The 15,412-nt window shown below is 36.3% G+C and overlaps 1 protein-coding gene across 1 annotated transcript in view; it reads right to left on the bottom strand.

Moving 5' to 3' along the window:
• Positions 1-672: 672 nt before the first annotated feature.
• Positions 673-15,412, bottom strand: part of LOC121417362 (sorting nexin-33-like) — a 50,561-nt gene continuing 35,821 nt past the window's right edge. Inside the window, 7 exon segments of the mRNA XM_041611046.1 lie at positions 673-1,375; positions 3,672-3,786; positions 6,440-6,606; positions 11,143-11,220; positions 11,772-11,875; positions 12,625-12,728; positions 14,817-14,947. Coding sequence (XP_041466980.1) covers positions 1,230-1,375; positions 3,672-3,786; positions 6,440-6,606; positions 11,143-11,220; positions 11,772-11,875; positions 12,625-12,728; positions 14,817-14,947 — 845 coding nt within the window. The 3' untranslated portion in view covers positions 673-1,229.

Genomic DNA, 15,412 nt, shown 5'->3' with positions numbered 1-15,412 from the left:
CCGAGTTCCTACAGAAGTTACCTAAATAGAAAAATCCACAACCATTACCTTTTTTGAGGGGGGGGGTATGGGTTAAATCCCACACATGCTTTAACATACCACCTTCAAATATTCAGAAGGATGGATCCTCAAAAAAACATTTCAAACACTGAAAAAGCCATAAATCAGTGATTATAGAAAATTGAGAAGATCGCAAATCAAGAGTTTAGATCTATGTGAAGAAGTTACTGTGACGGCGATATCATAAAAAAATGTATACAATATCCAGTTGTATTGAAATATATATAAATATATATATATATCTTCTCCAATAAACTTAAACTGAAAATAACAAACGTAAATTATAATAGTTGATATTTTCAGGCTTCAAGCTTTTCATAAAGCTGGTCAGTAAGTCTAAAGCATGACTTAACGCACAAATTGAAAGGGTCAGTATTAGTTTTGCGCAAAATCATTCATAACTTTACGGATAACTCACAGGCCCAGCCCAGGATCCCTCTACATAAAGGTTACCATGATGGTACGTGTAGCTTTGCCATGCAATGGTACATATATCTTTCATGGAATCCTGGATTTTGATTGGCTGTTTATCAGTGTTACCATGGTAGTATGGCACACCTAACATAATAGTAATTTTTATGCAACAGGGCCCAGATTTCATAACTTGGGGGGGGGGGGGGGTGATTCACAAAGAGTTCAGTATGACTAAAATGCCTAGTTACGTGCGGTATACAAGACATCACCGCATTGGTCAGATCATGCCATGAGAATGCGCACTACGGCGAATTGATCAATAAGATTGCGCGTTTCATGTCATGTATGCATCAGCATTTAAGTGCGGCTTGAAGTCATACTCAAATCTTTGTGAAACAGATCATGCCATGAGAATGCGCACTACTGCGAATCGATCAATAAGATTGCGCGTTTCGTATCATGTATGTGTCAGCATTGAAGTGCGGCTCGAAGTCATGCTCGAATCTTTGTGAAACACCCCCCTGGGCTTAATGGCACGGTTCCTCATCTGGTTCTGTCCAAGTTGTACATCCCTCCATCCTGATCAAGGCAGTATATCCTCTGTTGAGTCATCCGTTTAATGATTGAATGATAGATGAAAGTATCAAGAGTTAACACCATGGCATGCGAGCGAGCGAGTTCCGCCACAGACCGAAGCACTCCGGGTCTGTCGCTATAAGTTCATTCCTTTCTTGCGTGAGATATTTGAGATGGTTTTACCGATCAAGTTCGTCGTACTTTTGAAGGGCCTCTTCCAGCTTGATCGTGAGGCTCTTGTAAAATTTGATTTGTTCCTTCAAGTAGACTTGCATCATCCACTTAAAGTCTTCTACACGCTCCCGATGAAAGTGGTTCACCTCCGCTGAAGAAAGCAAAAGAAAAAAATCTAGATGGTTTAAAGTGATTGGTGAACATTGGTTTGACTTATAAAAATCTGAGCTAGAAGGTCACACTTGTCACCTGTGTCTGTGATATGTTACAAAAATGAAGCCCAGAAAAAATTCCATTCGAAAATATTTATTTAGTGCTTCAAAAACTGAAGTATAAAGTGACCGGAAACACCATCTTAATTTCATCCCATACACTTATGTGTACTATTTAGGCGTCTATAAGACGCCTATTTACAAAATCGGGGTTTGCCTTGTAGTTTTAGCTTTTCTTTCTCAATAATGGTTGTTTTCAGGGTTTATTAGTTCTTATACATGCACTTGTACACATGTTTCATCTTGGTTTGAGAATTTTTTAAATCTGCTGCTCATAAAGTTAAACAATACCTTTAATCCAGAGTCGGGTTATTTGGATCCATCTCACAGCCAGGGACCCCCCGTTAGATCTCGGCCTTCGATAGTGCATGCAACGCAAAAATTTGCAAGGCTGTAGGGTTATTTTTTTTTTTAAGATTTTTAATTCAAAGAATTAATTATGCTAAATTATTCATCAAATAAAACATTTACTCTAATCAAATATCATACTGCCTCAAAACTGCTAACTTTTTATTCACAGACTCTTTGTAGGATCCTGATGAAATGTACTTTAAAAAAAAATGGGTGATGCAATTTTTTTCTCAGGTATTTTATTGTTTTTAAAATTTCTTACGTATTTCTGTGTTTTTTCGCCTTTTTGTTTTATATTGTTTTTTTCGATTGAAATTGTTGCAGACTTAATTTTGATCATAAACAAGACAAAATTAATCAAATTTAATCATTAAACGTAGAAATGATACATTTATGAATATTGGCTAAATACACTATTTCCATTGGATTTGTACATGAATTCATGTTTTTGAGCAGTTTTGGGTTTGACATGCAATTACATAATGTTACGTAATTTCCTAATCCCGTACCCGGGCGCAAATTTTGTCTCAAAAGTTGCGCGAGATTTGAATTAAAAAGTTGAAAAATTACGCATGGCGGATATCGTGAAAAATGTAAGGGGGGCCTTTTAGGGTTAAGAGTAAAGGGTCAGTTAGGTGAACTAGACAAGTATCATCAAACATAACAATATTACAAAACAGTAGTAGTCATTGCTACACAAATGAATTTTTATGTAGTAGTCTAAAAGAATGTCAAGACAATTGGGATGCAATACCAGGAACATTTTTCTCTAAAGGGAATATAAATAATCTCCATCAGGGGCTAGGCTGTGAAAATTAAAGACCTCCATTTTGAATATCAAACTTCCATTGTGAATATCAAATTTCCATTGTGAATATCAAATTTCCATTGTGTATATCAAATATCCATTGTGAATATCAAATTTCCATTGTGAATATCAACTTTCCATTGTGAATATCATATTTCCATTGTGAATATCAATTTCCATTGTGAATATCAAATTTCCATTGTGAATATCAAACTTCCATTGTGAATATCAAATTTCCATTGTGAATATCAAATTTCCGTTGTGAATATCAAATTTCCATCGTGAATATCAAATTTCCATTGTGAATATCAATTTCCATTGTGAATATCAAATTTCCATTGTAAATATCAAATTTCCATTGTGAATATCAAATTTCCATTGTGAATATCAAATTTCCAATGTGAATATAAAATTTCCATTGTGAAGATCAAACTTCCATTGTGAATATCTAATTTCCATTGTGAAGATCAAATTTCCATTGTGAATATCACATTTCCATTGTGAATATCACATTTCCATTGTGAATATCAAATTTCCATTGTGAATATCACATTTCCATTGTGAATATCACATTTCCATTGTGAATATCAAACTTCCATTGTGAATATCAAATTTCCATTGTGAATATCAAATTTCCATTGTGAATATTAAACTCCCATTGTGAATATCAAATTTCCATTGTGAATATCAAATTTCCATTGTGAATATCAGACTTCCATTGTAAATATCAAACTCCCATTGTGAATATCAAATTTCCATTGTGAAGATCAAACTTCCATTGTGAATATCAAATTTCCATTGTGAATATCAAATTTCCATTGTGAATATCAAATTTTCATTGTGAATATCAAATTTCCATTGTGAATATCAAATTTCCATTGTGAACATCAAAACTCCCATTGTGAATATCAAACTTCCATTGTGAATATCAAATTTCCATTGTGAAAACTTCCATTGTGAATATCAAACTTCCATCGTGAATATCAAACTCCCACTGTGAATATCAAATTTCTTACCCATCATTGCATAAGAGATGACATCAGCTCGTCGCTTGACGGCCTCGGCTTCCTCAAAATCCATCTTCTGTTCTTCTCGCTGCTTCTGACATTCTTTAACCGTCTGTATCGTGTGCTGTTGCGTCAAAACACAAACAAAAAAACACATTGGATGGTATTCTGCTGATACGACATTTGCTCCTGCGACAATTCATTTCATCTAAGATGTTGGTAAGGGTTGCAATAGGGTTTATAATAATAATAATATGCAACATTTATATAGCGCTTAATACAAATGTTTCTAAGCGCTGCATACTATTACCCCGGCTTTAGCACGGCTACCCTGATCGGGCGCATCGAGCATTCCAAGGAATTTCTTCCTACCGGGTACCCATTTACTACACCTGGGTCGAGAGTGGCAAATGTAGATAAACGCCTTGCCAAAGGACGCTAGTGCTGCGGTGGGATTTGAACCCCGGTCCTTGTGGTTCACAGTCCGGAGACTTATCCACTGAGCCACAACACTGTTAGGTTTAGGATAGGGTATACTGCCTAATCCAGGGTTGACATTCCATTAGTGTGGAATTTACAGCGGAGCAATTGTCGCCGGAGCAATTGTCGCCAGAGCAAATGTCACTGAACCAAATTCAATTCAATTTATTTTTCATTCTTCAACATAATACAAGATAGGTTGATTCAATTTAAAAAAAAGCATGAACAAAATTCAGTATTGAAAAAAAAAATGATAAGCATATTCCATAAGTGATTTAAATATAAATTAACATTCATGTCAAGTTGAAATATAATTAAGTCAATACAATTATATATACTAAGAAGAATGGAGGGGTCCACTGAAAAGCAAAGCTTGTAGAATGTGGACCCCTCAAAAAATAGATACTAGGAATACTGAAATAGAAGTAAAATAATGAACATTCTGATAGCCATGGTTTAGTTAACCCTGGGTTAACTAAGACCATACTTTTATGGAGTGCCAATTGTCAAAAAAAATAATTGGACTCGTGAAATGAGAATATGAAAATAAAAAAATAATAATGAATGTAAATATACATATTATATTTGCCACGAATATGGAAGAAGTGTTGTGAATCCAGCTACCCATAGAAGTGCAGTCTAAAATTCTAATTTAGACGAAGGTTGAACTTAGGTTTGATGATGAGAATAAGAACCATTAGAAGGTGTTCTCTAGTCTTAAAATATGCCTTTACATCAAAACACATACACAGTAAATAAAACTGAGTTTCAAAACAAACTGACAAAGCCTTTACAAGGGCATTCCACAAAGTAGACCCGGTCGTAATAATAATAATATAGGGTATTTATATTGCGCACATATCCACCTTGTTAGGTGCTCAAAGCGCTCCTTATTACCCGGCTAAGCTAGGCGTTCATAGCGCACACAGCTATTTAAGGAATTACTTCCTACCGGTACCCATTTATCTCACCTGGGTTGAGTGCAGCACATTGTGGATCAGTTTCTTGCTGAACGAAATGATGCCATGGCTGGGATTCGAACCCACGACCATCTGTTTCAAAGTCTGAAGACTAATCCACTGGGCCACAACACTCCACAATGAACAATGAATGTAATGAACAATACTAATGAACAGTAATGAACAATATTTTAACACAGGCTGGCTTCAATAATCTTTACTAAGCACATGTCAATATTACAGAGATTGGTTCAATCACAGAGAGGTTATAGCCCCTCACATCAATAGTTTCAGAATCGAATGTCAGCAAATGGCCAAAGAAAGACAAATAAAAATGATCAAATAGACCAGTTCGTAGTTACTTAACCACTTGACTGCTATAGGCTGTAATGCGCACTGACCCCCTGGTGCTACTGAATGGGACTACAATTTGGGACTACAACCGACAGCAACTTGGGGGAACAAATTCTATATAATCACATCACTTTCCTCATCACTATTTCCAATATCCATTAAAAAAATCATCCTCTGACCTTCTGACCCAGATCTTGCACTAAATTTATCACTCCTATCGTTAAAAGTTTCGACAAAATCCTTCTGTTTCACTTCTCCACTGCGAGTTGCCATTTTGAACTGAGCGTCGCACACTTTGACTATGGCAAAGTGAATACAAACATATAAATCACTACAAAAGTTTAGATAACTTTTATGGAATAGCGCCATCTGGTGTCCATAGTCTAAAATTTGATAAACACGCGCTGTTTTTATCGTAGGGGTATTAACACCGCGGTGCTGACACCTCAAACAGAAGATAGGTCTAGCACGTAATATTACGTGCTACGCAGTCAAGTGGTTAAGGAACACTTATGGTCAAATGACCTTTCATTTATTTCATTATGATAGGCAGATTTCAAAGCAAGATATAACTTAAGCTTGCCTTACATAGCAGGATGTAGAAATTTAATAGACCAGTTGACTAGAACAGCACACCAAGGAACACTTCATGAAGTTATTTGTTGCATTCCTACTTTGAATGCATATCACAGCATGCCGCACAATGTACTTGGCAAACTGTAAAATACCAGTCGTTCGCGGAGCATTGTTTTTTTCGTGGAAGTACCGGTACATGAAAACCACAATTCAAAAGAATATATGATTAATCAAGACATCACAGTTGGTGCTTATCTCATTAGATTTTAAACCACCATGTCACTTTTGTACAAATGACCTTCCACTGATCATGCGTGCAATCTTTTGATCATGCGCAGAAAGGAACTACGAACTGGCTTATTGGAAACAATGTTATTTCTAATTTTGACAAAGTAAAAAAAGTCAAACCTTGTGAAAGTGTATCATATCGGGAAAGCATGACATCATTCCGCCGTATTCCTTCAAGAAATCTTCAAACGGATGAAGGTCGTATTTCGGTTGCTCGTAGAACAGCTGTCCGATCTCCTCGTACGTCTTTCCGGTGAAGTTGAGTGCTTCCGTCAGTTGAACGGATTCTAAAAACGAAAATGTAGAAGTAGTTTGGGGCAATGAGAAGTAGAAAAAGAAAAAAAAGGTATCTGGCCAGTTTTATTTAATCAACAACACACAGAGAAAAACAAATTGGTTGGGGGAAAAAAAGAAGATAAAAATGGCAGAATTTTGCATTTTATTCAGAAGCGGTAATAGAAAAAAGAGACATCTTGCAGTAATTGCTTTATCAATTTTCTTCAATGGTAATGTTGTCAATGTGGCATAACTTGCTCTTTTGTTAGTTTATTTTGCAGTGTCAATGTGCCACACATATTTCACAGCTTTGTATAATATTCCTAATTTATTACACAGAAGAAAAAAAAACGTTGAGAAAGAAAATAAGGTTGAAATAACAGGATAATATCATCTGTCAAGAAAAACAAAATGCCTTCATGATAAAAAAAATCCTTCATTTTGGAAAACAAGATATTAAAATTGCAAAGGGGAAGTCTCTTTCATGGGGCAATATTTTTCAATCTTACCACAAGATGGCGCTATTCAATTAATCAATTTCAATAACAGTGGAGGAAATTAGAGATTCTGGCCCATCCAGTTATGTTTATGGCAAACAAAATGGGGCAAAACAACCAAAGTTTGGCCAAACTTTAGCATATTGCAATGTGTCAGTCCATTTTGGTATATTTATGATATGGTCAAACAGATTTTGTTAATGAATAACAACATCTTATTTCCTGCGTCTGGTATTAAAAAGCAGGGCAGGACATTTAATGCAATGTTGTTCCCTACCAACTGTTATCAAGTTGAAAAACTGTCCAAAAATACAGTGGGTCTCAAAGAAAAAATGTATATACTTTTGAAATAGGTGCCAACAAAAGAAAATTTATTACTTAGTGGGTGGGGGAGGAGGCTTATATACTGTATATTAAAAGCCAATAAACCTTTTAGTTTCATTTGAAAGTTCAGTTTCTTACATGTACCTTTCCATGTAGTATAAAGTAAAAGCATTCTCCCATCCCAATTGTGATATGTGTGCGTGTGTGTGTACTAGTATTTTATTTATTTGGCAGCCATTTCAAAGCAAAGTTCATATTTTTTAGACACACTGTACATGGATGGTGTTGTGCTACTGTATGTGTTAGGTCTTTAGGTAGAACTTCGCAATGGCATAATAAAGGTGCTGAATTGACTAAGATCTTGTTTGTGTGAGCTTCTAAAGACCAAATACCCTGGCCCAAGTATTGGGTCAGTTCCATGACATTTGCTCTGGCGACAATTGCTCTGATGAAAAATCTTAGTGTTAAAGCCAAACATGAAACCCAACATCCAAAACTAAATGAACCCTAATCCTTATCTTTACAAAAACTCTATTAGAATCCTAACTCCAACCCCATGCTCTCCGAGATATTAAAGGTAAATGCTAGTTTTGGTAACGATATCAAAATGAGTTCGTACAGAATCCAATGAAATGACCACCAAAGTGTCTGTTTGTATAAATAAAACGCAACATGTGCCAAAGGATTCTGGAAGAAATTATGTAATTGCTGAGAAATCAGCAAATAAGCACAGGATTCGGGTAGAGCGTCGGGCCGGACGCTCTAAGCAATAATTATACATTATCCCAAGTGCGATTATCTGTGTTGGGGATCTTCGGTGTGAACATTTTTCAGCGTAGATTTCAAGATTTCACAAAGATCAGTTAATGTAACTCTACCAGATATAGATCCTCGGTGATATACCGACAATTAAGCCTTGTTTTACAGACTTTCTCATGAAATCAGTGTTTACTGCAACTACTGGAATTTCTCTTTAAGACCGGGGCAAACGTCGCAGGAGCAAATGTCGTGTCACCATTGGGCCGTGTGTCCAGTAGCTTGTTGCACGCCATTAAAAAAAGAAACAGCGTTCAGCGATTTCAAACCTTGATTGAGAATTCAATTGAGAAATATCCAAATAAAACAAAAATTTACCAAATGATAAGTATTAAAAGCAAGCTTAGGCAAAGATAGAAGAAATTATTCCACCAAAAAATAAATGTAAGCACCAGAAATAAATGAAATGATGATGAATTTAAGAGTGCAAAACTTAATACACAAGCCATGATAGGTGTTCAAATGAATAATGAAGAAATGAATAAACATACAAAGTAAGATTCCCAAACCATTTGAGGGAAAAAATATTTCAAAAAAAAAAAATAAAAATGAGAATGAATTGAAAAGGGCAATTTTTTTAGCAAACATTAATAACGCAGATATGGGGAAGCCATTTTGAGGTAAAAATATAGCAGCTAAAAAACTCTCTTTTTAAAATCATTATTCAGACCTCGTTTAATGACCCCCCCCCCCCCCATGTAAAATACTGCTACTTTTGATCGGAAAAAATGTTCGGGATAAAATTCTTTAAAAATTCTATCATAAAATGCATTGAATGTTAGATGATGCTGCCCAGTAAATACTGTAGAAAAAGCAAGAGTGATACGCTTATTGCAAGAATTGAAACAATCAATAACTATGGCAATTTATCTTTATTTGAATAATATAATCTAAATTATGAAAAGCAAAACAAAAATCATTGGCATTCATGATTGCAATTCTTTAGATATCTATTCGACAGATTTGAGTAAGACATTTACTTATTTTATTTTCAAATCAAAATAATAAATTGATGTACATATATCCATCACTTGATTGCTTGATTTATCATATTCCGAGAAAATTATAAAAAAGGGAACTAATTATGAATTCACATTATACTCCCAATTATATGAATATTCATGAGTGTTCTTAATAAATGATTAGTCAGCTTATAGTGCTCATTTGACAAAATGTGCTTTCAATTATTGCATGATTTTTTTTATTGGTGACCATACTCTTACCCATAGTGATTAGATGAACTGGTGGGTTTTTCATAAAGCTGTTCGTAAAGTTACGAACGACTTTACGCACGACTGGAACATGTTCTTAGGTCATAACTCAATTGCTTAGGGATATCACCTAGCACAAGAATGGTCACCAGTCGTGCGTAAAGTCATTCGTATCTTACGAACAGCTTTATGAAACTCCCTCCAGATATAATGAAAATATAAGAGAAAGAAATTTGCAAATGAAGAGGGATGGAAACAGAAATGATGAAATAAAATGCAGAAATGAATAAAAAACGAACTGAAAATAAAAAGCTTGGATATTTCTCTACCTTGTGGCGGATCATCGGTTCCTTGAGGGTCTGTGAAAACGGGGTATTACCATATAAGGGAAGGGGGAGGAGACAAAGATGGTTATTACATCATGCATATTCATATCAGTAACAAAATAAATCCCTTGTGGGTCTCTGAAAACGGGACTTTACCACGTATTGGAAGGGGGAACAGAAAAAGATGGTTAATACATCATGCATATTTATTTCATTCACAAATAATAATCATCCAGGAAAGTGGTTGCAGACTTGCAGTTCACAAGTGTGAAGTATTACTGTCACCATCATCACAAAAATAAGAAACATCATCACCGTTGCTAGCCTCATCATCATCATCATCATCATCAATGTCATCACAGCAGCAGCAGCAGTAATAGTAGTAACAGCATCATCACCACCACCATCATCATCATCTGTCATTGCTAGCATCATCATCACCATCATCATCATCATCACCATCATTACTATCATCATCATCATCATCTTAATCGTCATCATCATCACCATCACCATCATCGTCGTTGCTAGCATCATCATCATCATCATCATCACCATCACTGTCATCATCATCATCATCACCATCATCGTCACCACGTCACCATCACCAGCAACATCACTGTTTTGATCATGATCATCACCATTATCGTCGTCATCATCACCATCATCACCAGTAGTAGCAACATCATCACCATCACAACACACCATCATCATCTTTGTCACAATCATCATCACCATCATCAGCAGATAATAGTAACAGCAGTAGAAGCACAATTCACCATCATCAACATCATCATCATCATCATCTTCCTTCCTTCCCATATTTTTTTTCTTTCACTTTAATGCCCAGTGCTACAAGACTTAGAAGATAGAAATTGAAATCATGCAAGAACTCTTCTTTTCTTTAAAAAAACCCATACTTTTGTTCTCGTTTTACATGCCATTATAATACATATAAATTCATTGAGTTCATATAAAAATGTATACAGTGTTAATCAAATCATCCCAACTTCAAATGGAAAGGAAACTAAATGGTGCTTTTTATCTAGTTGGCATCTCTATATATTGTCATCAAAATCTAATATAAAGGACTAACAGCTGTTCATGCTTTTTCACATGCTATAAAGTGCAAATGCATACAATTCTCTCTATATTACTAAAATACTTCCCCATAAAAAATATAATTCAGTATGCGTATTTGAAATTATATTTTTACATTCTCGACCATGCCACAATGAGTATCTTACTCATCTGCCGTTTTTAATAAACAAGGAAAAAAAAAGACGAAAAAGGAAGACTCAAAGAATATAAAAGAGGACATATAGAGATGCAAGCAAGAACATTTGATACAGATACCGATAAGGAAAACTTACTCGGCCTGTTATCGAGGTTAAAGGTCGTTGCTAACTCGGTGAAGGAATTGCCGATTTTCTGGTATTCTCTCTTGAAAGCTGTGAGTTGAAAAAAAAAATAATTGGTAAAGTCTTCTCTTCAGTTGATAGGTACAAATACATGGGTCTGTATTCTGAAGTCGGGTTTAACTTAAACTCAGGGTTAAAGTAAGTATGGAGAGCCAATTGTTACATGTAAATCATAAACAGCTAGGAGAGAAATCATATTTCAGCTCATTTTTGCTCTCAAATCATTCATAATTGTCTAGGAAGTATAAATACATAGATGATTGTCTTCACCATCGATGAATCAGGAAAGAGCACGGTAAATATAAGATTAAAATTAGTAATGTAAAAATGCCATTCAAACAGAAGTGACCCCCCCCCCCCTTTTAAGAAGCAAATTACAATTTGTAATGTAAAAATATTGTTAAAATAGAAGGTAGCCCCCCCCCCTTCCTTTTAAAGAGAAGACCTTTTTTATTTCTTTTTCAATTGTTTTGGCTTGTCAAATTTTCCTCGGAAATATATGCCCCCCCCCTTTGGAAAATCCTGGATCCGCCCCTGAAATCAGTGTTTACTGTCGCTGCTTTTTTAAGCTTGTGACTCACGTCCTAAATGTTTCTTGCTGTAGTCGTGTATAACTTGTGATATCTGTGCCACACTGGTGTCGAAGCTCTTGGTAAAACGCGTGAACGTGTCATGCTGCCTCTCACTGTCGGGAGAAGAAAAAACACAAGTTAAAGGGGAACTAGACACTGACCAAATATTTGTTGCAAAAATAGCAGAAAAAATAGTAGAAAAAATAGTGGTGAAGTTTTGAGGAAAATCAATAGAAGATTAACTCTATGCACGCTGAATTAATTTTTTGGGGGGATAATAATGACAATGGTTTCCATGTTATTTTCTCTAATGAATTCACGATTTCCATATTCCACCATTGCTGCTTATTATCATTATTATATAGATGTTATCCAATGAACTATTGCTTTTATGCCTGTCTTATTAGAAGGTACGGGAGAAAAATAATTATTACGAATGCTGAATTTAATTGTTGGAATGTGCAAGATTGCAACATCAGCGCGCTAAGGGTTAAGAAAGTTATTATAATTTTAAGTTTTTGATTTGTGATGTCATATACATGCAGCTGCTTCGTACAGTATGTTATGAAATATAAAATGCATAAATTTCAATTTTTTAATAATTGATTACTTTTTCCTTCTTTAGAAGGGGGTGTGAAATGATTTGTCTATTGATATATACTGAAGGTATAATTAGATTTCATGGGTTTTTAGAACCATACAATTTGTAGGAAAGCTGCTTGCATATGAAAACACTCGCATACATTCGTAATTCTAAAGCTTCGTTATTCCGAAGGTTCGGATATTCCAAAGGTTCGTATTTATAACGGATACAACGGACAAGCAAATTTTCGGGGTGGCTCCATCCGTTTTTCATACTCACATGGTTGCAAGGTCTAGATTATTGGAAGGGGGTTCAATGTTTTGGTAGAAAGCTGCTCCTAAATATTCATCCTTCTCTGCCTTCCTCTTCCCTTGTTTCCAGAGCTACAAAGATATAAAAAATATATACATATGTTTGGTAAATGTAAGACAATCGAAGTGTAAAACAATCAACCACACCAACCTCGTGCAGTCATGATCCGGTGATGAAAAGGGGGGGACAAAGGAGGATAGAGTGGAAAAACACAAAAGAAGAAAGACAGCTTTATATACATGATATAATGTAAAAGAGGGAAAGAGATAGAGGAGTATTAAAGGAAGAGAAAAGAATAAAGGGGGTGAAAATAGGGTTCCATGACATCTGCTCCTGCGACAATTGCTCCGATGGAAAATCTGCACGTAAAGCCAAACATAGAATCTAAGTTCCATAACTAAATAAACCCTTATCATAATTTTTGCATCATTCTGAACCAAAAGCTCTATTATAATCCTACATGTAACTCCTATACCCTTTGAGATGTTAAGACCGAATAAAATGTCGTGTCACCGAAAATAGGGAGGTAGAAAGGGAATGAAAGAAGGGGGAAAAGAAGAGGCAGTGAAAGGAAGGGGTGGAAGAAAAGGGGGAAGGGTAGGAAAAGGAGAAGGGGAGGAAGGGGGAGGAAGAGGAGATGGAAGGGGAGGAAAAGAAGGGGGAAGGGCAGAAGAGATGGAGAAACAGGTAGTAAATGGGGGGAAAGCAGGAGGTGCAGCAGAGGAGGCTTCGTTAAGGCCTCATTCTGTTTTAAGCCACACATAGATTTGTGGAGGTTTTTACAGGCACTGTTCATCTGTGCCAGCCGCACAGAGATGCTTTGAGCCTAACAGAGCAGTACTGTAACAGTAAGCTCAGTCACATCTTTTGAATTGTTTAAGTCAAAATCATATTAATTTCAATTTGTAGTAATGCACTCTTGTAACATTGGGCATCGCTGCCACATTGACGGTTGTTGCAGGGCCTCTGTTAGCGCTAACGTTTCTTATGCAGTCAGTACAAAGCACTTGACAAGCACAAGTAGTAAGATAGTATGCAAATGGCAGTCTGTACAGGAAGAAGAAGAAAGAAAGGATGAGCAATCGGGGTAAGATAAGAAGGAAAGGGGGGTAATTGGGGGGAGACGAAGATAGAAAAGATAGGAGAGGAAGCGAAAGAATTTAGGAAAATGGAAGAGAAGGGGGAGGAAGAGATCTGCAATATAGAAATAGCGAATAGGCACGAGTGCAATCATGCGAGATTTCGCATGAGGTGAAAGAAAGATGCTCTATTCAACAAGGCATTAGCCCAGTTGAATAGAGTGCCTCTTCCTTTAGCCACAACAAACACCGAATGCGAAATCTCACACCATTGCACAAGTAAGAATATTCGCTATTTGTGTTGTACAACGCCTCAGAGTTTAGCCCAAATATGAAAAAAGAAGAGGTTTTCCCTGCAGTAACCTATGAAAAGGGAGCAAAAATATTGACCACAGGCAGCATTGCACATGTAGCCAGCAGGCTATACGCGTATTTTCACCTTCATTTTTTACTGAGCGCAATGAATAGAATTGCATTTTGAACGGCAATTTGGGATGGTAAGTCGTGTGTGCAACCCCTTCCCGCATACATTCGTAATTCCGAAGCTTCATTATTCCGAAGGTTCGTTATTCCGGAGGTTCGTATTTCCGAAGGTTCGTAATTCCGAAGGTTCGTTAGTACGAATACGAAATGACGTTCGTAATTCCGAAAACGAAGTGAAGATCAAAATTCCGAAGGTTCGTTAATCCAAAAACAAAACAAGGTTCGTTGTTCCGAAGGTTCTTTAATCCGAAAATGAAATAAGCTTTGTTGTTCTGAAAGTTCGTTAATCCAAAAAACGAAATAAGGTTCGTTAGTCCGAAAACGAAATGATTTCGTTTTCAGACTAACGAACCTTCAAAATTACGAGCCTCATTTCGTTTTCGGATTAACGAACCTCACTTCGTTTTCGGAATTACGAACCTCATTTCGTTTTCGGACTAAAAAACCTTCGGAATTACGAACCTTCGGTAATACGAACCTTCAGAATAACGAACCTTCGGAATATCCGAACCTTCAGAATAACGAAAATTCAGAATTACGAATGTATGCGGGATGAAGGAATAGGAAGGGGGAAGAAGGGATAGGAGACACACTAACCTTTTCGTCTGTACATGAAATAAAATGCATCATGACATCACTAGGCCCAATCACAGGATGTGCGGTCATTCTGTTCATCCACCTCTGTAGCTGATCCATTCTCTTCTCAATGAAAGCTTCCTCATAACGACCTATTGAAACCAATAAAAGAAAAAATATCCCATTGAATGGGGGCGTTGTGTTCTATTGGTTACAGTACGACTCTTTTGTCTTTAATTCAGAGGGACATGGGTTCGAATCCCAGCCCTGGCGTGTTTGCCTTCCGCAAGAAATTTAGCCACATTGTGCTGCACTCAACCCAGGTGATGTGAATGGGTACTCGGGAGGATTAATTCCTTGATTCCTACAAGTGCCTTGAGCCGATGGAGCTACATATATAGCCAGGATATTTATAGTCCGCCATTGAATAAACAACTACACGCAGCTAATGACAACTGAAATATTGATATGTTCTATGAATCTTGCATTTTTTTATTGCAGCATTGATACTGGTAATTTTTGCTCTAAAGTTAGTGAACCCCCACCACAAAATGCACTCCTATATAGACCACACTACAATCTTCGATCTCCAAGAGAAACATACTTTATTGAACGCT

This window comes from Lytechinus variegatus, chromosome 6, assembly GCF_018143015.1.
Source record: "Lytechinus variegatus isolate NC3 chromosome 6, Lvar_3.0, whole genome shotgun sequence".
Classification (NCBI taxonomy): Eukaryota; Metazoa; Echinodermata; class Echinoidea; order Temnopleuroida; family Toxopneustidae; genus Lytechinus; species Lytechinus variegatus.
This window is presented reverse-complemented; position numbering and strand designations above follow the sequence as displayed.